Below are 24253 nucleotides of genomic sequence, written 5' to 3'. Positions count from 1 at the left end.
GGCGGGCAGGCGAGGCTGTTATTCAGGGCGACAGGAGCTTATGTTTTGTTTTTGCAACCGCACCACTTCCCTCCCACTCCTATTGTGAGGAGAGCGCGAGAGAAAGGAGCGGCGGCCGCCGCTGCTGCTGCTGCTGCTGCAAGACGAGCCCCATTGAAAGCCGAGGCGCAGGAGCCGGGCTGTCACGTGACGCGGTTCCTGGAAAGTTCTTGGAAAGCGGCCTTTGCATTTTTACCATTCGAGGAAGGGAGGGAGGGAGGGAGCGAAGGAAGGCGGCGCAGGAGACGGGCAAAGGAGGCGGCGGAGCCGAGCACCCACTTCGCTCCCGACGACGCGCCTCCTTGTTTTGAAGTTTGCGAGCTGCCGTCGAGCTGAGAAGCCATGCAGGACACCCCCCCCCCTTGTTGAAAGCTGCCGGCCCCAATTCCTTCAGAGCAAATGAATAATATGCAGCGAGTCCGGGGTGGGGGAGGGGTGTTTGATGCGTTCCCCACGTGCATTCTGTCCTCTTCGTTATGCCTGCCTCTCTCCCCCCCCTCCCCCCCTCCCCGGCGGCGGGGTTGGTAGCGTGTGCGCGCGCGCGCCAGCGACAAAATCCCTCCAGCCCGCCGGGAATTGTTTGCTGGGCGTCACGGCGTCACATGCAGATTTCCTGCCCTTGGTAGTAACAGCTCGTTGCAGAGAAGAATAACCTGCACTCGCCTGCCTGCCCCCGCTGCGAGAGAGCCAGGCTTGCCGGGGGCTGGGGGGGGGGGGGCTGGAGAGAAACAGAGCCGCCGCCGCTGCCGCCGCTGCTGGCCGATCCGTCTCCGCCCAGCCAGCAGCGCGCTTCTCCCTCTTGCAACAAAAGCGAGGCTGAGCGGCGCTGGCCTCCCGGGTTCCCAAAGCAAAGGCGAGCTTCTGCAAGCGCCTTCGGCCAGTGCGGGGAGGGGGAAGCGGGGCGGCCGGGCGGGGAATCCATGCGGCGCTTGCAGGCGGAGGTAAGAGTTTTCCGGAGTGCGCGCGGTCGTCTCGCCCCCGGGGCCGCCCACCGCGTGTTTCCTCGACAGCAGCCCGCGCGCCTGGCTGCCTGGAAAGCGAGGAGAAGGCGCTCCACCTTGAGGCCAGCCAGAGGGAGCCCGATCGCGCTGTCCCGGGTCTGGCCCAGGTGGAAACCGGCGAGGGGCCCTTCCCCACCTTCTCTAGTGCTTGCCCAAAGGCGGGAGAGCCGCCTCCCCTGCGAGGAAATCGGGGCGAAGCGGGAAGGACCTCTTGCACTCGCTCGCCTTGCAGCGGATGCTCTGCAAGACGCCCCCAGCCTAGCGGGATTCCGCAGGAGCGCTCCTAAGCGGCCACCGGCTCTTTCTCTCTCCCGCAGGGTTGCAGGTTGCTGGCGGCCAGGATCCGGATGGGCTGGGGCAGCCGCCGGGGCCTCGGGGCCGGGGCACGGCGCTCCTAGCTCGCTCGCTCGCCCTCCCCCTCTCCCAAACCTCGAGCCCCCAAATGACCCTGCGCTCGGACGAATCCTCGGATGGCACCGACAGGACTGGGCCCCAGTGGGAGGCTGCCGGAGCTGCAGCAGTGGCGGCGGAGCCTTCCGAGGAGGAGCGCCTGGAGTTCGCCATGCGGGAATTGAGGCTCGCAGGTAAGTCCGATTAGGAGCAATCGTGGCCTTGGCGAGGTGAAGGTCACTCCGGGGTTGCCCCGGGGTGACCAAAGAGGAAAAGGCTGGGGGTTTCTCCTTTTGCTGCGCTCCCCGGACACTGGCCAGATACAAAGGGGGGGGGGGACTTGTGCGGTTGTGGGAACCGGAGGGGCTCCCCGCCTCCTTCCCTGCCGGTGCCTTCGGGGCTGTAGCGTGGGAAGGGCTGGGAGGAAAAGCGGACCTGGATCGGGTTCCCGAGAGGACGAGCGCGACATCTGCGCGCGTTCTGTAGGATCGGGAAATGGGACGCGCAACTTCGGGGGGCCGCGCGTCGGGGGAGGAAGAGCAAGAGCTTTGGCTCGAGATGCGAGTCAAAAATACCCCGCGAGCCTGAATGCTTCCCCCTCCTCCCCCCTTTGCCATTGAGGAGGCTCCCTGGAAAGCTGCGTCGAGGTTTTCGTTCCGAGGATTCGCGACCTAAAATAACGAGCGGAGCAAGGTAGAAAACCACCCATCTTGTATAGTGATCTCAGGGCGAGGCTTTGCGAAGGAGAAGAAAACGAAAAATCCACACTCTCCCTTTCTAAGCGTTAAATAAACTTCTATAGTGGTGTGCCACAACTTCGTTTTGTGTTGGCTTTCACGTTTCGGATTGGGAGGCGTGGATACGTGTGGATTACAGTGGTACCTCGGGTTACAGACGTGTATTTTGCGGGGTGTCGCTTATTAGGATTGCTTCAAGGATAACTGTGCCTCTCAAAGGCTGTCTTTTAATTTATTCGGCAGCCTTCTCTGTGAATCGAGAGTCGCTGGAGACTTTCTGGGGAAACAGAACTGTGTCTTGAGCAGAAAACAGTTTAATTTGTTCAGTGTAGTTATGGAGCAGAATCTCTCACATGGACAGAATATTCGCTTAAAGTCTTTCAGCTTATTATGTCCTACGTTTCTTCCAGGAAAGGCTTTTCAAGAGGGCAGTGATTAGAATTTTACTGCCTTGTCATGGGAATTTGTGCGAACAAAGAAAACAGTTTTCCTACAAAAGCTAGACAGCAAAATATTCTCTTTAGTTTTTTTAAAAAAGATTGAAGATGTGGGAAGTTATTACGTGAAAGGGATGGTTTCCCCATCCCTGATTTGTTTTGCCCAAGATAAAGGAAGAATCTTTGGCTGTAAGTATGCCTGCATCTGTAAAGATTATATTGTGCTTTGCTGTTGTGCTCTCTGCATATAGTTTCAGGCATCAGAACGTGGTTGGGGGACTTTGGGGTTAAAGTTACTGTTAATCAAATAAGACACATTGCAGGATAGCATGAGCTTAAGTACTTCTGTCACTTATTATAGCACTTGAGCAGACCAATTCTGTGCACACTGCTGACTCAAGTAAGCCCCTCAGTGTTGAATGGGACTTATTCTCAGGTAGACATGCAAGAATGCAGAGGAAAATTGTTCTTGTTTTTGAGACAGGCCCCTTTCACTAAGAGTGAGAGACAGTGAGTTGTTCAAGGCCACCCAGTAAGTGTTTGGTTCAGCAGTGACTGGAAAGGGGTGGGGGTCCTTCTAGTGGAATCTACTTGAGTAACTTTGTTTTCCTCTTCTTATCAGGATGGTACTGGGGTAACCTGAGTGTTGTAGAAGCCAAGGAGAGATTACAAGATACATCTGAAGGGACTTTCTTGGTCAGAGACAGCTCGCACTCTGAGTACCTGCTTACTATTTCAGTAAAAACGTCAGTCGGACCTACCAACCTACGCATAGAATTTCAAGATGGCAAATTCCGACTGGATTCCATTATCTGTGTTCGGTCAAGGCTCCGGCAGTTTGACAGTGTGGTCCACCTGATTGAATATTACGTTCTTATGTGCAAGGACAGAAGAACTGCGTCTGAAATGCCTTCCAATGGAACAGTCCACCTGTATTTGAATAAACCTCTCTGTCATTCAACTTCATCTCTACAGCACTGCTGTAGGGTAGCTATAAACAGATACACTAATGAGATCCAGGAACTTCCTTTGCCAACAAGACTGAAGGAATTCTTGAAAGAATATCAATATCGGATATAAATATATCATCTACTCTGCCTCGCTTTTTTAAAAAAAATATGAATACAGTTTTATGAAATCAAAAGCCCTGTGCAGTCAGCTGCAAAAAAAATGTATTGTGTAAGGTCATTCTGAAAATAGCCAAGGTAATCTTTATGTGTAGAAGTGGCATGGGGTGATGTAGCTTGAACTTAGGACTCCACAGTCAAAACTTTGCAGCAGAGTAATCTCTGCTGTTTCTCCTGATTGGCCAGTCTCTTAAACCTCACTGAGAAAAGTGCCTGTGAGGTTTGAGATGCAAGCAGAGGAAAGGTTTGTCATTCTTCCACATCCATGCCTTCCTTTGGCTCTTAAAATCCTACTCCTTTATATTGGGGCAGTCCTGCATCTAAAAGTCAGGTCTACCAACCTATATCTTGTTTGGCTCTGCCACATTTGACTGGTTTTCTCTTTTGAGAACCAATGGGAGCATTCTTCCTGTACTACCACCAACAACAAACTAATTCAAGCGTTCTGTTAGTGGTGTGGCTGTCTTTGAAAAATCACTTCTGTACGAAGGGTGGGATTTGTGTGATTCATCACCAGTGATGTCATAGGCGTTACCTAACGCATGTCCCTGAGACTTGTGCAACCGCATTGCAAATAGCAATCTCGATCGATACAGTACCTTGTGGAAGATTCACATTTCCCACTGACAAAATACTGTAGTTCGAGAGCTGAGAAGGTGCAAGTGTCTTCTTGCCAAAAGGGCTAAGGGGAGAGCAAACATCTGGATCCCATACAGCAAATGACTTCCTAACTGCATTTATGGCACTCCAAACTTTTCAAAATTTCTGTAGGAGAACCTAGATACTGGGACATAAATTTCCAGTTGAAAATAAACAGCTGACACAGAAGTTATTGGTGGGGTGGCAGTTCTATAAGGAATGGGTTAACTGTCTGATTTTAAGATGAGCTTGAGGCTGCCTAAGATGCTGTCTTCTTACAGCATTAATTGCAGCCTGTTCGTTCAGTTAATAACTTGTTCATTTTAGTTTATGGCAGAAAATTGGGACATTGTAGTGGATATTTTACAACATTATAACACCAGAGTTTTGTTCATATTTACCCCCAAATGTTGACCTAGCAATACTTTCTGATTCTGAATAACTTATGAAAACCTTCTGATCAGTCCTACTCATTTTTGCTCGGAAATAAGTATTCTTGGGTTGCAGCCAAGTCTCATTTGGGACTGTTCATGGAATAGACTTCTAAGCAGACGTGATTAGGATCAGGTTGTAAGACAGCTAATCACATTGAACCAGAATTAATGGACTCTGCTTACTTGTATATAGCTACAATGATCTCCCTTCAACGTATGGGGACTGTACTACATTGAATAATCTAATTAAAAGGGAACCTTAATTCAAATAAAGCTGAATTGAAAAAGCAAACCCTTCACTCTCTTTTACAATGGCCCAGTGGATCATTTTTATATTAGGGTAGTATACCAAGGTTTTTGTTAGTGTGACAGAGAACTCCTTTTTTGTTTTAGATCCACTTACTGCCTATAATAGGCCTCCCTTGAATGAGACTTTATATAAGCCTAGAATAAGGCCTTGCAGTTGTGGTTTCCATGCCTGATCATGGATAGCAGCAATTATAACTTCCTTCTACAATGTAGAATTTTTTTATTCTTATTTCCTTGAAATGCAAGAAAGTTTATGTAATCTAAAGATTGTGTTTCCAAGGCTGTAGCTGTCAGATTTCAGATTGTATTAAATAAAGTAAACAATTGCAGAGGCTGCATGTCCTTAATGTGTTTGGGTTATTCGGAAAGTATCTTGTACAGTGCTTAAAAAAACATTTCTTGCCTTCCTTCATCTCCACTGAGAAATATGTGACAAAGAGAAATCTCATTATATCTCATTTTGTACACACTTATTAAAAAATTAGTTACCTAACATTGTGATTGGTGGTGTTAGTTCTAGTGTACTTTCTGTGCTCCACGGTTTTTGTCTAGTGTAAAGTTTAAAAGCACCGAATGTGTTACTGAATTCCAGCAAGTCAAATACTGCTACATATATACTACATATACAACTACATGTTGTAGCGTTCATAATTTGGTACCTATGAGGTTAAATAGAAGGGTGTTCAATCTTAAGACAGGTCTTGCTGGATCAGACCAAAGATCCATGTACTCCAGCATATTATTTCCCCCCAGTAGCCTGTCAGCTGCCTTTGGGAAGTCCACAAGTACAGTAAGGAAATAGATTTTCCTCACAGTGGTGACCTAGCATCTGGTATTCAGTGGCATTCTGATGGTGAACTAGAAGGCTCCACCCATCTATCATGCTTGATAGTGATTTGTAAACCTACGCTCTTGTCTATTAGAGCTGTCTGAGCTAGTGGCCAGCATCGGAGCTTACAGCTGAATTCCATGAATTCATTACGTGTTGTGTGAAGAACGAATTGCTTTTGTCTGTCTTGTCTGTCTGCTTGTTAGCCTGCACTTTGAACGTTGGTTTTATGAACAAAGGGGGAAATGTTTCTATCTGCTTATTTTATACTAGGCATATTAGCTGCATACGACATTGTACTGTAAAATCCTATGCAAGTTTACTCAGAAGTTCAATGGTACGCAATATTGCTTTAGGACTGAAGTTGGGGGCTCCTTGTATCTGTATTCTGCTTTCCCCCCTTTCTAGCTGAAGTTTAAATATGTCATGACGAGAAGAAGCAACAAAAACTCCGATCTCCTGAAGATTTCTCGACCCTGTAATAGATAGTAAGACAAACTTTTTTTATTATTTTTTTACCCCAGCCAGCCCTCCAAAGCTTTGGTTAATCTGCAAGAGTTAGAGTAAGACCACACATTTATTGAGCACACAAGCAGTCTTGGTCTTCCTTGGGTATATATTTGTGGGGATAAATGTAGGTGATCCACAGAGATAATGAACATGGCTGGCAGCAGTTTATGTGATTTGGCCAAATCTGTGCTCACTTGGTTTCTACATTGTTTTGGGCAACTTTGTCAACCAGAACCTTCTGTCTCTTGAATCAAGTAATGTAATGTGAGATCATCCCAGAGGGTCAGGAACAAATTGCATGTTGACATGGTGATCAGCCACATCAAGGGACTAATGTGCTTCCTTCAACCCAGCTGCTATCTGAACTATATCCCTGTATCCACTACATTGTTCAGAAGGACTGGGGGGGGGGGGGAGGACTCACTTCTCACAGGGTGCTGAATATACAGGAGAGCAAGATGTTTTGTGTCTATTCTGGCTGAACCTAAGGAAAGTGTAAAGGTCCTGGCTCTTGGTGGGGGGCCTTAATGGAGCTGGCAAATGTTAAAGCCTGATGATTGATGCCGACAAAAATGTATTCGTAGAGAGTGCCAGTACCATTTGTTAGTGCAAGAAGTTTTGCTAATCTAACCTGGTTGTTGGATATGTGAAAAAGAGTAAATAAGAAGGGTCTAGACTCAAGTGAGAAAGTCGTAGCACTCTAGCTGTTATTGGACTCTCATCAGTGCCAGCCTGCATAGTCAATAGTGAGGGATGATGGGAATTATAGTACAACAGCACCTAGTGGTTCACAGGTTAAAGGTAAAGGTAAAGGTACCCCTGCCCATACGGGCCAGTCTTGACAGACTCTGGGGTTGTGCGCCCATCTCACTTAAGAGGCCAGGGGCCAGCGCTGTCCGGAGACACTTCCGGGTCACGTGGCCAGCGTGACATCGCTGCTCTGGCGAGCCAGAGCCGCACACGGAAACGCCGTTTACCTTCCCGCTGGTAAGCGGTCCCTATTTATCTACTTGCACCCGGAGGTGCTTTCGAACTGCTAGGTTGGCAGGCACTGGGACCGAGCAGCGGGAGCGCACCCCGCCGCAGGGATTCGAACCGCCGACCTTTCGATCGGCAAGTCCTAGGCGCTGAGGCTTTAACCCACAGTGCCACCTGCGTCCCTGGTTCACAGGTTAAATACCCCTAATCTAGACAAAGAATTATCAGTTTAAAAAGAAGTGCGACTACTAAAATTGGAATAGGTTGAGCATGTAATTTTTGTTTCAACCTTTAAAAAAACCAAAAACTTGACTTTTGAGTTGGAGGGTTGTTTTTTTAAAAAAAGGTTTGTGTCTTTAGGGCTATACAGGTACATCTATCAGCCTGATTTGCATATTTTGGGAAAACGCTTCTGTCATAAGCAAGTGTGATGATGTGTAAGCACTCAGTTTATTGGAAACATTGGCTATAAGTTGTCATCCCCCCCCCCCGTTCTTTTACACAGACGTCACACATTGCCCCCGTGCTGTCTTGTGTGTTCAGAATAAGTGCACTGGTTGGTGGGAAGAAGCCTGCATGGGCGTGCTCATTGACTTCACTGTCCTAAGCAGAGTGGGGATCCTGCGGCTCCCCAGATGCTTCTTGGAGTCCCAACATCTGGATCCCTTCTCACTCTGCCTTGAAGCCAGCAGCAATGGAAGCAGCACCTTACAGCCACAGGCCCCACATCAACCCTGCTCCTACACCCAAGCAGATGAAAGGAACCTAGAAGAGGAGAAGCAGAAGGACCATGCTACGATTCACAACAAAACATCTGTCTCACTGTTCCTTCTCACAAACTGGGATAGGAGGTCTTCCATTCTTTTAGCATTGGTAACTCCAAACCATATCTACGTATGTTTTTTTTTGTTGCTGGTTCGGCTTAGCAAAGGGAAGGGAGGAAACTAGCTTTCACCTTACCCATAAGAGGCACAAGAGACAGCTATAAGAGACTAGGCAAGTTAGATATGTTTCTAATCAACAAATTCAGAGACATTTCATATTTTTTGCGTCCAAACTGCTGCTCAATAGCCAACTGAAAACCAACTTAGCCCTAACAGATTAAATTTGGTGGCACAAGTTTATTTGGTTTTGTTTTCTTAAAAGAAGGGCAGCAACACATTTTGACTCATGTAATAGGTCCTGCATACGTCCTTATTTTATAAAATTAAACGTTTTACTGTTTCTTAAACCAGGGATGGGGAAGCGGGTGCCCAGGGACCAGTTGTGGCGCTGCAGGCCTCTATGTCTGGACCTCAAGGCCACAGCTCTCCCTGGCCCAATTTGCATCAAGTGTTTTTGCCCGCTTGGAATGTGTCCTTAAGTTCTGATAATGCCTTTTGCTTGACTGTGTAGAAGGTAGAGAAAGGTGTGTGAAAGCATATTGTTGCACCACCCCAATTTCTGAGCGGTGTAAGATTCTAGGGATTCCCTGGGTTTCATGTTTCCTTTTGGAAATGAAGCACAGTGGGGACTGTGGTGTCTTTAAGATAGATGGCTTATTTACACATGTATACATCCTGAGACTATGATGAAGGGGTTCACAGAATCAACACCCCAAAGAGGTTGCTTCTCCCAAAGCCACAGCCATGGATTCAGACAGAAATAAACCATTGTGCTCTGACTCTAGCTTTATGCCGTTAACCGCCTTGCTGAATCCAGGTATTCAATGTCTGGCTTGATTAAATTCTAGCACTTACTGGGTCTAGAAATTTAGGGGAATCTGGCACCCCAAAACTCATAACTATATATAGGAAGTAGCCTGCTGTACAAAGAGAAATTTGACATTTCTTTTTGCTCCATTCACTTTTGACTCTGTGCCTGCCCACTTTTGGCATGTGGTCCCAGATGATTGCCCAGAAAGTAATGCAGCCGTCAGGCTGAAAAAAGATTCCACATTCCCGTCTTAAATTAACCATGCAATTTATTTATTTATTTGATGTGTCGAACCTCTTGCTATTTTTAGTGGAATTTGAAGACATTGGCGTTCATTCTCTGGCATTAGTCATCCGTGTTCAAAAGATAACTGCATTTTGAGAATATGTTATTACTTTGTCTCCAGTTTGGGCTGGCAAATCCTGTGCTCCAATCCCAAGTATGCAATATACAATTGTAGAATTTATTCCAACACAATGTGTTTGGAATCAAAAGTTTATTTTCCCAAGGTCATAAGACTTATCCAAGAGATATCCTATTTTGTTACCTGCTATATAAAAACAGCACCGATCAGCTTGTTCATGTACATATATTGAAGTAATACAGGTGGTTCTTAAAGCATGTTTAACGAACTTTTAAAAAATGGATATTTATTTTAACATGTATACACTTTTTGTGTACGATTTTCTTTATCAAAACTACCGTATCATACACACTGATCTGAAGCTTAGAGATTCACTGAGTCCTAAACTGCTTAGGAAGTCAATGGCTAAATCAGAATTTGATGTGATGTCTAATTTCGTTCCTTTCTCCACCAGTTTATGAAAATCCTGTATTGTCAGTTGGTCACCCCATTTCTGAACAGCTGTGGTGAACATTATGTACTTCCTTCTTGGCAGGCTATCAAGCTCTGGGTCATTCAGATGTTATGAAGAAGTACAATGTATTTGGTTTGGAATCAAAGCTGTTTGTGCTGACATCTACCTACCCTGTTCACAATATTCACCCAAGCCTGGTCAAATGAGAACATGGTAACTACTTTTGGCTAAAAACCTCAGGGGACTCGGCTCCCAATTAAATTTTTTTGGAAACAATAAATGGATTTCCATGAGGAGTCTTGGGAGCCATTATTTAACTCACCAGATCCTTTGTTTCCCAGTAACATATTTGTTTTAAATCATATTTCAGCATACAACTTGAGAGTTTTTAAGAATGATAGGTGGCCAACAAACACTGAGTCCTTAAACAGGGCTTGGCATGAAAGGCAAATCTCAGGTTTAAATGAGGTGGCTTGGCACCAAACGGTGTTGACTGACTTGATCCACACCAACACATCCAACACACATTTAAAGCACATGACTTCTCCTCAAAGAAGCCTGGGAAAACTGCAGCTCTGAGGGGGGAAACTACAGTTCCCATGATTCTTTGGGGGAAATCACATGCTCTGCACTTTAAATGTATTGTGTGGATCTGCTATTTGATAATACAAAATTAGGAATTCTATAGCATGAAAACATTTTTGATCATTTCTGCAGTGTTCAAAATGCGTTGGAAGCACTGTGGGTTTAAGAGGTTGCAACCTTTGCAAACCAGAACAACTGTCACAGGCACCACACACCACCAATAATTAGGCTTGAAATAAGTGGTTTTGTGGGGTTCTTTTAGAAGAGAGCAAAACATATGCAGGAAGGTGGACATATATAGTGATCTACGTATAATGGAAAGACAGTAGTTTTGTTCCAAGCCTTGATACAGTTCTTAGATAAACTAGTTCAAACAGAGCAAGTAAGTATGATCAGGTAGAGCAAGTAATACTGTACCTGCTATGACTCACATGCAGGCAACATTTGATATTTTTGACACTTGGTACATTAAGCACGGAAGCAAACACTGACATCCATTATGAAAAGAAATTGCATTTAATAACGTTCAATGTACTGTGAGTCACAGATCTGTCATTTATTAAATACAACAATTTCAAATAGAAGGGTGAAGTAAATGGTGAGGGAGAGATGTTAATAATTTTTTTGACCTATTTTTGAGAACCAGAAACTGGCAGGTTAGAGATTGCTGGTATGGTGATACACATGGTATGTAAGCTGGACAGATTCTGATTCATCCACATTGTTTTCAATGGCTACTTCAGGTCCTTCCATGGCCTTCAGTGTGCATTTAATATTAATTGTCATTGGGACCACTGTGTTCAGTTGATTAAGTGGTTAGATGAGTCAGTTTTGACTGATTAAAAATGTATTCCCAATGAAAACAGACTTTTTTTTTTAAAGATATAAATGCTTACAAAAACCACACCATACTCAAAAAGGCACTTTCCCTTTCTAAAGCCTCTACAGAGTTACTGGAGATGGTGAAAGGTTAGATGATATTTGCAGCAGGAGCTTCATAATTTCTTTTTTAAAGAGCTTGAAAGCAAGGCTAGAAGGGTGGAGAACAGCCAAACTGCATGCCTAATTAGGTCCTCCAGGCCTCCCCATTTTGGCCAAGCCATGCCCCACAGCCCTAAACCTGACATCGTTTATGACACCAGGTGTAGATTTAGAAGAAAGCTGGTAGAAGCCAAAAAAGCATTTATGCCTGCAAAGCATAGTGCCCAGGGTTTTGAAAGACCCAACAATCAGATCACACCTTAAGACAGGGACAGGTTAAGGTCGCAGCAGCCCTCTTCAGCATGGCCAATGGAAAGCGAAGGTGGAGTCAGTGTAATACAGAGGGACACATGTTTCCCATTCCTACCCTATACAGTGGTAGCTTGGTTGTTGAACTTAATCTGTTCTGGGAGTCCGTTTGACTCCTGGAACAGTTTGAAAACCAAGGCACGGATTCCAATTGGCTGCAGGAGCTTCCTGCACTCAAGTGGAAGCCGCGTCAGATGTTCGGCTTCCAAAAAACGTTTGCAAACTGGAACACTGCGATGTTTGGGAGCGGATTTGTTCCGGAGCCAAGCCGTTTGACAACCAGTACCACTGTACAAGCTTTCTTCTGGAATATTATTATTATTATTATTATTATTATTACTCCACCCATCTGACTGGATTGGCCCAGCCACTCCAGATGGCTTCCAACACATCTAAAAACATAATAATGGAAAGAAGTACATTTACTACTACTCCCAGTTTTTTGAACAAGTATCCATACTGTGATGTCGATTGTGACATTGCATTTCAGCAATATAACCCTAAGAAGTTGACAGAATTGCCGTGACTTGTTTGTTCCAAGCCTGCATCTGATAATACCAGGTGGATTATGAGGACGCCTTGCCTCCAAACACAACGAGGCAATAACATCACTACATCACAGCCTACGCTCTTTTCAGCCTCAATTTCAGCTCCGGACCACAATACTTGGAGTAAGCCAAGTACAGAGTTGCTGCGAGCCACTTTCATTGGGCTGCAGAGTGGTGATAAAACCACTGGACCACATTGCAGGAGTGTTGCAAACCACAAAGGCTGCGTTTCACCAGCTAATTTTGAGAAGCTGACAGCTGTGACTACTAGTCTCAGTCCGCATCTGCTCTGTGGAGATTCATGATCCAGGGTGGGTTTCTTTCACTCACAAACATGAAGTGCGTTGATAACAACACGACTGTGTGCTCAGCCTTTGACGCGCTTCCACCTCAAACGTGCCATATGAACAGCGGGCTGAGCGAGCTTGGAATCTTTCTGCAAATCTTGTGTTTGTGTGTTTGTAAATAAAACCACTGAAATGACTTTCCACTGCACCCCACCCTCACACGAAATAAAAACCCAGTTTGAAGAACCGCGAACTCCTGCCTGCGCTTCCACCTCCTTCTTCCCCTCAGCTGGGCGAGGACGGGGAGAAAACACGCTTCTGCTGCTGCTCAGTCACAGTTTACGCAGAAAGCCTTGACATGAGCCATTATTTCCTACTGGAAACTGTCACGTTTAGGGAAATGGCGTCAAAAGTAACCAGGAACTTCCGTCTCCAGACGATGCATTTTATCCTCCGTTTTATGTTTTGCCCTTAAGAAACATGGGCGGACAGCACTTCCTGTTTGGATATTTCGCTCTCAAGAAAGTTAGTGCTTGAAGAGCGATCTGGGAATGCCTGAGCTTGATGATCAATAATCCCTGCGCTTAAATTTGTAAGTATTTTCACCAAAAACATACATCAATTCCTCTCTCAGGTGGTCCGGCTATACAATTTCTCTCGGCTTTTTCTGCAAAGCTTCTCCTGCGAGCTTCTGCCCTCGTTTCGTTTCGTTTCGTTTCTACGTATTCCTTTACACGCTTCCGGACATTTCTTCGCTTTTTTCTTTTTCTTTTTCTTTTTGGAGGGGTTTAATTAAAAACCCGTCATAGACATGTAGGTATGGCTCCCCACTGTGCATACATCTTTATTTTTGGTTCTACAATTCGTGTTGCAGTTGTGGTGTATCTATTTTGTATCTAGAAAATATGGTGAATCCTGAAACCTTAAGAGCAATGAACAATCTATTGTCGCCTGCCCTGCTCTTATTTAGTTAAAGGGGGTATGATAAAGATTGCTGCCTCCAAGAGCTTTACTACAACGATTCTGCTACAGGTATCTGGCAGGTATCTAAGAAAAAAACAGATTCTTTCTTTCTAGATTGGGCCCCAGGGCATGGTGTGAATGTACTTGGCTGAAATTAAGGAAATCAAGGTTTGCAGGTTCCTGTCAGGGAACCCCATACATACTGTCTTAACAGGAAGAAATGTAGAATATAAACAGAAGAGGAGACGCCTGTAATTTTCCCCAGGTCTTCTATACTTTTTCCTCTGTTTTAATGTTGCTGCTGTGTCTTCCTGGATTGCAGCTGTGAACAGTTTTTTTGTTTGTTTTTTTTAAAATATTATTTTACATACTGTTTGATTTTAGTTGTTGTTTGAAAGCTGCTCTGGGAGATGCTGATTCAAATGTTTTTCTCTGACCTCTTCTGACTCAAACTGGACATACCTCCAAAACAGCAGGCAATAGTATATATGCTAATATAAATAAAGCATAACAAAAATGATAATATAAGTGAAAGCAGGGATAAAAATCAGCTCTGTTGACTAGAAACATGTTACATTAGGACAGTTTTCACAATGTGTCAAAGCATCATTTCTGGCGGAGCTGACCTACAACAGAGAATTCCAAAGTTTTGGTGCCACAGTGGAAAAGGCCCTGGCCTGTGTACCCAACCAACTGAGCCTTTGCTACTGATAGGATATGTAGCAAGCATTTGCTGAAGATTTTAGGTGACAGAATCAAATGGGGAGAAAGTGTTCCAAGTACCCTAGTCCCAAATCATAAGGGTTATAAGGGTGATCACTTGTGCGCTGAATTTTCCTCTGAGACAAACCAGAAACTGGTGAGGCTGGGCCAGCTGTAAAGTCACATGGTCTAAAACCAAACAAACCCCAACCCCAGTCAAAACTCTTGCTGACACCTTTTGCATCGCTTTTAAAGGCAGCCCCATGTTACAATGTGGATGCGATTCTCTTTTCTTTTTTAAGAAATTGGAGATAGGTTACTGTACCAAAGGGAGTGTCCACCCTATGTTAAAATGTCGGTTATCTTTGGGTGGGAACCAGTCCTAAATGTGAATATGTCTGATTGTCTGCTTCGTGCAAGGTGCCCTGATAACTTAAATCAACAAAAGATGCAGCCTTTCATCAATTTGATGCTCACATACTTGTACTCTTCAATTACTGAAACTGATCCAGCTAAAGTACTCTCAGGCTTTTAAAAAAAGGTTCCGACCCTGTCTGGGCATAAAAGGCGCATTTGGAAATCAAAGGACCTGTGGTGGAGTCCACTTCACGAACTAAAAACTTGCAATGCTCAGAAGGCACCCCCCCCCCAAATAAAACCCCTACATAATCCCTGTAAGTATAACACAGGCAAATAATAGTAATAATCTAGCACCCAAAAACCTGCCCCTACCTTGGAAAGTATTTCTGAAAAAAAGAAAAATTTGGAAGGACAAAGAACATTGGTGGGTGCTGCAGTCCCCACAGGTGCAACATTTAAGTTCTCTCTGTTTATTTTCCTTCAGGATGGATGCCAGGGACAAGCAGGTTCTGCGCTCGTTACGCCTGGAGCTTTGTGCAGAACTGCTGGTGGAGGGCCTTGTCATTCAGTACCTTTACCAAGAAGGCATCCTGACAGAAAGCCACGTGCAAGAAATAAGGTCCCAAGTCACCAACCACAGGAAAACCATGATGCTCCTTGACATCTTACCTACCAGAGGGCCCAAGGCTTTTGAGACTTTTCTAGATTCCTTACAGGAGTTTCCATGGGTGAGAGACAAGCTTGAGGCAAAGCGCAATGAAGTTATGCTAGTGGCACTTGATGGTAAGATTTCAAAACTATTACTGTATTGGGTTCATTCTTCCTTTGATCAAAGAGCTGCAACAGTAGAATTTACAGCTGGAAGGAGTGGACTGGGTTCCTGCACCTTTAATAGATGTGCAGAAGAGGGACTTTCAGTAAGTGCAGCTTGCCACACAAAGAGCGCAGGAGCTCTGCCTTCTCTTTCCATTTGGCACTGCAATCCTACATGTCTCTACATTGGAAGTAAGTCCGCTTGAGTTCAACAGTATGTGCTTCCAGATAAATGCATGTAGGACTGTAAGCTTAGTCTGTTAGCTGGTTATTTTCTACACTGTTGTTTTGTTGTCATCTTCTAATTTTTTAAATCTTAACTGGGCTTTTTATTGTGTTGCAGTGTGTTTTTGCTTTTCTGACTTATTATTATTTTTTGTGAGCTACAGTTGAAAGACTGGACAAGAAGTCATCTTATAAAAATAAATATTCAGCCATGTGAGCGCTTCATCCCCTTGGTGAGATCTAGGCTGTTGTCAGCCTAAGTAATTTGTTTGTGATGTGGAGTTAGCTGTTGCAAAATGTGATCCAAAGTCTAGAGTTCTGAGTAGTCAACTTGCTTCAAAACAGATGTCCAGACTGGTGTGTGTGTAAAATCCATTATCTATTTAAAGGGTTCATTTTTACCTTATAGGAAATTGTATGTGCTGTACTGATAACTTGAGTGCTCTCTAAGTAACGGTCACCCCAGTTAGGCACCTCAGGGCATAGAGGATAATCTTGCCTTCAGCCTAGTCTATGCAATTTTCTTATGTTGCAAGAGTTGTGGGGTGAAGCTTTGAGGAAGTGGCAGCCAAGCAGCTCCAGTAATGCAAATGGGCCTAGAAGCTATTGGCATTACAGTGGTAACTTCTGAAGATAGCAAGACAAATGTATGTTTAAAAATATTGAGGTAGGGGAGGATATACTATACCCTTTAGATCAGTATTTCCCAAAGTGTGGTACACATACCCCTGGGGTTGCATAAAAGGATTTCAAGGGGTGTATGGTATCTGCTAGATAAAATAGGATCATAATCATGTACCCCTATTGAGAGTTTATTCTTACTGGTGTACTCCGACCAACAAATTATCTCAGAAGATAATTTGGTGGTCGGGGTACACCAGTAAGAATAAACACTCAAAAAGGGTACATGATTATTGTAAGTTTGGGAAACATTGCTCTAGACAAATGAGGCTAAAAAGAGATTTAAGGCAGACTTGTGTACATTGTCATTCTAGATGATGTATTACATTTCTATCACACCTTTCCTTCTAGGAACTCAAAATGGTGCTGCCCCATCCCATTTTATCCTCACAACAACCCCATGAGATAGAGACAGGGATTGGCTCCGTTAACTTCATGGCTGAGTGGGGATTTGAACCTTGGTCTTAGTCTAGCCAGGGGTGTAGCTAGCTGCTCTGGCACCCGGAGTGGCGACGGCGAGGCGAGCCACCCACAGGGGCGTCACGGCAATCCGCGCACTGGGGGGCACCACAGTGATCCGCCCAGGGGAGTGGCGCAGCGCGGCAAGCTGCCCATGGAGTCCTCCTGAAACTGCAGAGTGGGGCCCCGAGCCACTGCTTCACTCCCAGGAGAGACGTGTGGCTCGGGCACACTGCAGGCCAGGCCCCGCGGTAAGTGCTGCCCCCCCCGGTGATGTGCCATTTTGTCACCCCCCTCATGGATGACACCCAGGGCGGACCGCACCCCCACCCCTTCCTACGCCCCTGAGTCTAGCCCTCTCACAGCTACACCAAACTACAGTGGAACTGATTTTACAGTTGAATTATTGTCTCTATTTGCTTGCAAACAAAAAGGCATCTGTATGAATGAGAGTCATTATAAACTTTTCCTCCTGAAAGTTGACTAATTCTCATACAGTAAAATAAAGGGAGAATGGAAAGGGACAACAATAGGATAGCACTGTGTAATAGAGACGAGATTGTACAGTGATGGGTTGCTAAACTTGGAATATGTGGGTTTACATCAGATATGTTGTATTCCTTTTTGCAGAGGAAGAATGAGACATGGGGAAAGGGTTCTGAAGTTTTGCTTACATAACTGGTAATTTTCAGACAACTGCTCATCTCTTATTATCTGATTTATATACATACACACACATCCTTGAAGATGCCCTTGGAATATGTGGGTTTACATCAGATATGTTGTATTCCTTTTTGCAGAGGAAGAATGAGACATGGGGAAAGGGTTCTGAAGTTTTGCTTACATAACTGGTAATTTTCAGACAACTGCTCATCTCTTATTATCTGATTTATATACATACACACACATCCTTGAAGATGCCCTTGGCTTAGAGTCTTCGGATCTTTTCACTTTAGGTTTTGTCTTGGGCTGAGGGATCCAATGGCCTCAGACTCATCACCCTAGTACTATTACTGTGGATTGATGAGCTTGGATGTTCATGGTTACTATGTTTTCGATCATCCCTGTTGAAGGAGAAAGGGCAACTTATATGTGCATAAATGTTTATGTTGTTTTAAGGAGGATAGTTACATTTCAGTAAGAATTCAGGAAGGCCTTTTTTGATAGAGGACAGTGTCCCGTCAACAGCATTGAAATAAGATTTAGGGGTCAGACCATTTGTCTTGTTTCGGTGGAATTGTGGTGGTGGAGGGGGCAAGCAGCAAAATGTCTTTGGCCAGCTCCACTGACAGTTTTCTAGCATGGATGTTAAATCAATACTCCATATTTTTGGGATAGATTTATGCACAAGGATGACATAATCTTTAACAAGTTTCTGTTACACAATCCTTGAGGTTACGGAGATTGTAACCTTGAATTACTTTCAAGTGATGCTTATGGGAACATTTTTAATAATAATAATAAATAATAATTTGATTATTTCACTTAGAATAATTTCTTTCTCCTCTGTCTCTGTTGACGTGACTCTTCATAATTGTAAAGTATGGCTAACAAAGTTTCCAGCTAGGTTTGGAGTGTTTTCTGGTCTGTATTGATGTTGGTCAGTTCTCAGGCCTGGCTAAGAGTTGGGAATGGGTGGTTGTGAATAGGCTGGGGCAAATAATTCTACAACCCCACAGCCTCTTCCTGGTCCCATAGCCATAGTTAGTGCCCATGCCTGTGTTATTCTTGCACAGTTGTACAATTTTTTTGGGAAGAGTAGGAAAAGCCTGGTTTGTTTATATTATTTTCTTTTTCCACTACGTGGGAGGGACACCTTGTGTTTGTGGACAGAAAGTTAAATACGTTATTCAGTAACTAATCTACTTCTAATGATTTGTACAATCCCTGTTGTAACCCAGGGTTAGCCAGCTGGCAGCATAGAGTGGGAATTTATTACCAACACAGTTTAATCTGGCCTCTGGTAACCCCTATGTATATTAAAGAGATTGTTTCACCAAGGTGGAAAAGAAGCTCATCAAAAGATGTGTACATTTAAAAATGTTTCATCTTTTTTTACTGATGTCAAATGTGCAATGCACAGGGAGCCCAGTGCAGTGTGGATTCCTCTCTTGAGCTCGGCAGGAGTCCGCCATTGAACCGCGCCACGCTGGGCTCCCTGTTTGGCCTCCTCCCAATGATGCAACTTCACACGTGTGTCACATGTATGGCATCACATACTCCCGACCCATGTCCAATGCATGATGTCACACAAAGATGATGCACACTGCCGCCCCACACAAATCTTGTACTCAAGGCAGCCCCTCTGCTTCCACCTAAATCTCCTTCCTGGACATCTGTTTTCCCAGCCGCCTTAAATTCCATCATGGAGGGGGCCCCCCTGTGTTCTCTGTGCTCTTTGCTCTGCTACATGCAAAGCTCATCCACTACCACACCTGCAGATGGAAAGCAGAACTAGAGCTGTGTGTCATCAGCATATTGCTAACAATGTACTCCAAAATTCTGGGTAATCCCACATAGTGGTTTCATGTAGATGCAGAATCTTGAGGAACTACACATTGAAGTCTCCACAAGGCGGAAGAGCATGCCCCAAGCATCACTCTCAAAGGGCAGAACTGGAAAAAAGCAAATGGGGAGGCTGCTTATCAACCGTCCAGCGTCCTTTTTCTCTCTCCCCACATCAAGCTTTCATGGTGTAATATGCATTTAGCAGTTGTTGTGCAAGCTTCTGGTGAAGCTCAACTCTTCACTTCCGTTTTTTATTTTTATAATAATTAAGAAATAATACTTCCTGAGTACAGAAACCTTAGAAAGTAAGGTACATGGTATAATTTCAAATATAAAATAGTTTTTAACTTAAATCTGTTTATAAAATTACAGTGCGAATTTTGTAAAGTACTATGGAACGCTCCTTACCTGAGTCTTCATGTATCTGAAAGTTCTTGTCTAGATTCAAATCATTCATGTTCCACAGACAGCATTCCTGTTATAATGTACCTTTTGATTATTTATTTGACTTGGATGACCTCCCCAGGCTATTTAGCTAATAACCCCACCTTTTCTGGACTGCAATGTGCAATCTGCTTGTTAGCTTCAGTTAGTAACAAAGCTTGGGCAACTCTTTGTGGATTGCTAATCTTGTAGTTTTAAGTATACTGGTAGAGTTAGCAGGGTCTGTTCCTATATGTAGGATTTGGAAGCAATAGCTTTCTATCGCAGTCATGGGAGCCAACGCCTAGGGGCTGTGGGGGCTTCGGCCCCCACAATAAAATATTTGAGGGGCCTGGGCCCCCACAGAGTTGATGGGCATTCCCATTCAAATGGTGTGTGCGCACTGCGTCATGTGATTGATTATGCACGGCGGGGCTTACCTGGGCCACCACAATATTCTATTCAAGTTGGCACCCCTGATCTCAGTTGTTCCCCAGCAACTGGTATTCAGAGGTATGCCTCCACAGTTGGGGTTCAGTTTTGCTATAGTGGCTGTTAGTACTACTAACAACTACTTGTGTAGTTCCCCTCCAAAGCCACCTATTAGAACATATGGTGTGGCTGTCTTAGTTTCTTGATGTATTTTTGCATTTAATGAAAGGTCTGACTCGGTTGGGTGTTGCAGCCTTCTTTTGAGGTTCTGAACAGTCAACAAATGCACGTACGCAGTGTTTTCTATTTTAATTATATTCCTGGAAAAACTCAAGCAGACTGCTGTGTGGTGTTTACAGCAAGAGAGAAATGCTGTATGCAGAACATTATTCCATCCCAAAAGTTTGAAAAGGAAGGTAAGATTCTGATTTTGTGCCTTGCATAGAGTTAGTATAATCAGATTCTATGAGGGATTCTCAAATGTTGTTGGGCCTGTTTGTTGAAGTGGGACAGATATGGGATTGTTTTATTCAACAGTGTGACATGATTTGTACAGTGGTACCTCAGGTTACATATGCTTCAGGTCAGGTTACATACACGTCAGGTTACAGACTCTGCTAACCCAGAAATAGTACCTCGGGTTAAGAACTTTGCTTCAGGATGAGAACAGAAATTGTGCTCCAGTGGCCCGGCGGCAGCAGGAGGTCCCATTAGCTAAAGTGGTGCTTCAGGTTAAGAACAGTTTCAGGTTAAGAACGGACCTCTGGTACGAATTAAGTACTTAACCCGAGGTACCATTGTAATTTTATTTTATTTTCTTATACAGTGGTACCTCGGGTTACATATGCTTCAGGTTACATATGCTTCAGGTTACAGACTCTGCTAACCCAGAAATAGTACCTCAGGTTAAGAACTTTGCTTCAGGATGAGAACAGAAATTGTGCTCCGGCGGCCCGGCGGCAGCAGGAGACCCCATTAGCTAAAGTGGTGCTTCAGGTTAAGAACAGTTTCAGGTTAAGAATGGACCTCTGGAACGAATTAAGTACTTAACCCGAGGTACCATTGTAATTTTATTTTATTTTCTTATACAGTGGTACCTCGGGTTACATATGCTTCAGGTTACATATGCTTCAGGTTACAGACTCTGCTAACCCAGAAATAGTACCTCGGGTTAAGAACTTTGCTTCAGGATGAGAACAAAAATTGTGCTCCGGCGGTGCAACAGCAGCAGGAGGCCCCATTAGTGAAAGTGGTGCTTCAGGTTAAGAACAGTTTCAGGTTAAGTACGGACCTCCGGAACGAATTAAGTACTTAACCCGAGGTACCACTGTATACCGATAATTGTATATGTTTGTATGTTATGTAGTGACCAGGGATCATTTTCTGATGAAGAGCAAGGTATAAATTTGCAAGACCCACGTATGGGATCAAGGCATTCTTTAAGAACAACCACATGTAAATTGTATTACATAAGTACAGTCATACCTTGGCACCCAAACGCCTTGGGAGTCAAACATTCCGGCTCTCGAACAATCAAAAATCGGAAATGAGTGTTCCAATTTTTTAACATCCTTTTGGAAGCCGACCATCTGGCACGGCTTCCGTATTTTTTTCCGGTGCGCCTGCACATTCTGAAACCAATCAGAAACTGCGCCTTGGTTTCCTAACGTTTCGGAAGTGGAACAGACTTCCAGAAAGGATTCCGTTCGACTTCTGAGGTATGACTGTAATTGTGCTCTACTTTATCAGGTTATAGAAGACATAATGTTACAAAATAATATGTATATTGTTTCTATAACTTGTAATCTACAAACCGTTTCATACAACTGCATTAAAAACCAGCTTAGTTCCATTACTGTCCCAAGAATTCGGAGCAAAGACTGAGAGGTGAGATGATAGCCATCTTCAGATATCAGATGGGCTGTCACATGGGTGATGGAGCAAGCTGGTTTTCTGCAGTTCTAGCGGCTAGGACCTGAACCAATGGATTCCAGTCACAAGCAGTGAGATTCCGACTAAACATTAGGAAGAACTCTCTGTTGGTTAGAACTATTTGACAGTGGAATGGAGCAGCTCGGAAAGTGGTGGACTCTCCTTTATTGGAGGTTTTTAAACAGAGGTTTGTTGGCCACCTGTCAGGGTTTTTTTTAGCTGTGATTCCTGCATTACGGGGGGGGGGGGGTTGGACTAGATGACATTTTGTGTTGCTTCCAGCTGTACAGTTCTATGAGTCTAACTTAGCTGGTTTGAAATTAAATGCAGTACTTGGCTTTAAGCTGATGTTTGTGAGATCAGGCGGTCCCATGTTCATATGGGCAATTGTAAAGGAGATTTCTCCCCCCCCCTTTTTTTTTAAGGTATGTGTGATTGTTCAAACAAGAAGTAGCAAAAGGAAGTGGGATAGCTGTGTAGATCTCGATTTCAGACTACCTGCGTTTGTGCCGTGCTACACAGTAGGATTTTGATTACAACAAAATTATCTCTAGGGTTGGATGAGAAGGCCCCAAAACTATTTCAATCCTGTTTATGTCATCATAGATGTATTTACCTTGTGAATAATAATTTGTTGTTGTTGTTTAGTCGTTTAGTCGTGTCCGACTCTTCGTGACTCCATGGACCAGAGCACGCCAGGCACTCCTGTCCTCCACTGCCCCCCGCAGCTTGGTCAGACTCATGCTGGTAACCTCGAAAACACTATCCAACCATCCCGTCCTCTGTCGCCCCCTTCTCCTTGTGCCCTCCATCTTTCCCAACATCAGAGTCTTCTCCAGGGAGTCTTCTCTTCTCATGAGGTGGCCAAAGTACTGGAGCCTCAGCTTCACAATCTGTCCTTCCAGTGAGCACTCAGGGCTGATTTCCTTCAGAATGGAGAGGTTTGATTTGTGCCAAATACTAATCAACCTCACAGCAGGATTACTTCCTTAGAGAATATTTCCAGTGTGGGCAATCATGACAAAGAAATATAACCGTCTAAAAGCCTCTGCATAATATTTATGATTATCAGGAAAAGCCCTGGTTGTTGGCAGGAAAGTGAAGTTCTTTCTAGGAACAGCAGAATGTTACATGATGTGTGTTTCTATAATGCAGAAAATGTGTGCTATGGAATTGTGTCTTCTAGGATTGCTTTCTTAGTTAACTTCTTTCCAGAATCTTTTCCTTTTCTCCTTTCTGAGTTCCACCTCTAAACCCCATTTATATAGATAAAAGTTAGATGCTGAGAAATAGCACATAGTCCCTGTACATAGGAATCTCAACATTGGTGAAAGGTTCTAACCCATCCTCCTTTCTGACATAAAAGGTTTTTGGGGAATGTGGATGTTAACTGATGAGCATTCAGTCTTGTGAATCCTTTGTTGCAGTTAGTAGTGAAGTTAGGATGCAGCTTTCCTGCCTATTTGTTATTTGTGAATAAAAGTATTGTGGCGTTTGCTATATTTATTGATATGTAAATATTCCTCCCATCAGTTTGCCCTAGTTTATCATTTTCAAAAGTTCTCTTTATGCATTTTTCTTTTTTTTTTGGGGGGGGGGGGAGGAACTGGGATTTCTATTAAATTAAAGTTACCAAAATAAGAATTGGAAGTTTAGTAACTGTGAATGTACATTTGTTTCCCACTTCATATTTTATTTTTTTGCTTTTGCCAGTGGCGTATAATTAGATTGTGATTATAAGACAGCAGTCCTATGTGCATTTACAAGGATCACAGTGAACAAATAAGAGTTGCTTCCAACTAGACATGCGTAGGATTGCCATGCATGAAAATGATCAGAAATAATTAAAAGCACATTTTCTTCGAACTATTTCCCAACCAAAGTTAAAAATATGGTTAAGTTCTCTTGAGTTCAGGGGTGATTTAAGTACATACAGAGTTAAGGATTCTATCAGGCTTCTCCAGATATGGAAGATCTCAATAATTTTAGACCAGTGGCAAATCTCTGCTTCCTGAGCAGTCCTCAAGAGAGCGCCCTGCACAATGGATTGTGTCGGGAGACAGTCAGGGGAGTGTGACTCTGTTGATTTTCCTTTAGCTTTT

At 44.0% G+C, this 24253-nt stretch overlaps 2 protein-coding genes across 3 annotated transcripts in view; both read left to right on the top strand.

Annotated features, from left to right (window-relative positions):
* The first annotated feature begins 5 nt into the window (after positions 1-5).
* Positions 6-5442, top strand: SOCS2 (suppressor of cytokine signaling 2). Of its 2 annotated transcripts, none has more exons than XM_079993485.1 (3): positions 6-661; positions 1358-1624; positions 3227-5442. In XM_079993485.1, the coding sequence occupies exons 2-3, from the start codon at positions 1483-1485 to the stop codon at positions 3682-3684; spliced, it is 600 nt and encodes a 199-aa protein (XP_079849611.1). In that variant the 5' UTR covers positions 6-661; positions 1358-1482; the 3' UTR covers positions 3685-5442. The 2 variants fall into 2 exon arrangements, with proteins under 2 accessions (XP_079849611.1, XP_079849610.1); XM_079993484.1 differs by having other exon boundaries at positions 6-980.
* Positions 5443-12731: 7289 nt separating this feature from the next.
* CRADD (CARD and death domain containing adaptor protein) overlaps positions 12732-24253 on the top strand; it is a 38513-nt gene continuing 26991 nt past the window's right edge. The window contains exons 1-2 of the mRNA XM_079993483.1: positions 12732-13245; positions 15163-15461. Coding sequence (XP_079849609.1) covers positions 15164-15461 — 298 coding nt within the window. The 5' untranslated portion in view covers positions 12732-13245; position 15163. The remainder of the gene's footprint in view (positions 13246-15162; positions 15462-24253) is intronic.

Source organism: Podarcis cretensis, assembly GCF_951804945.1.
Source record: "Podarcis cretensis genome assembly, chromosome: 10".
NCBI lineage: Eukaryota > Metazoa > Chordata > Lepidosauria > Squamata > Lacertidae > Podarcis > Podarcis cretensis.
Note: the sequence above shows the minus strand (reverse complement) of the source record. Positions and strands in the feature narration are given on the sequence as shown.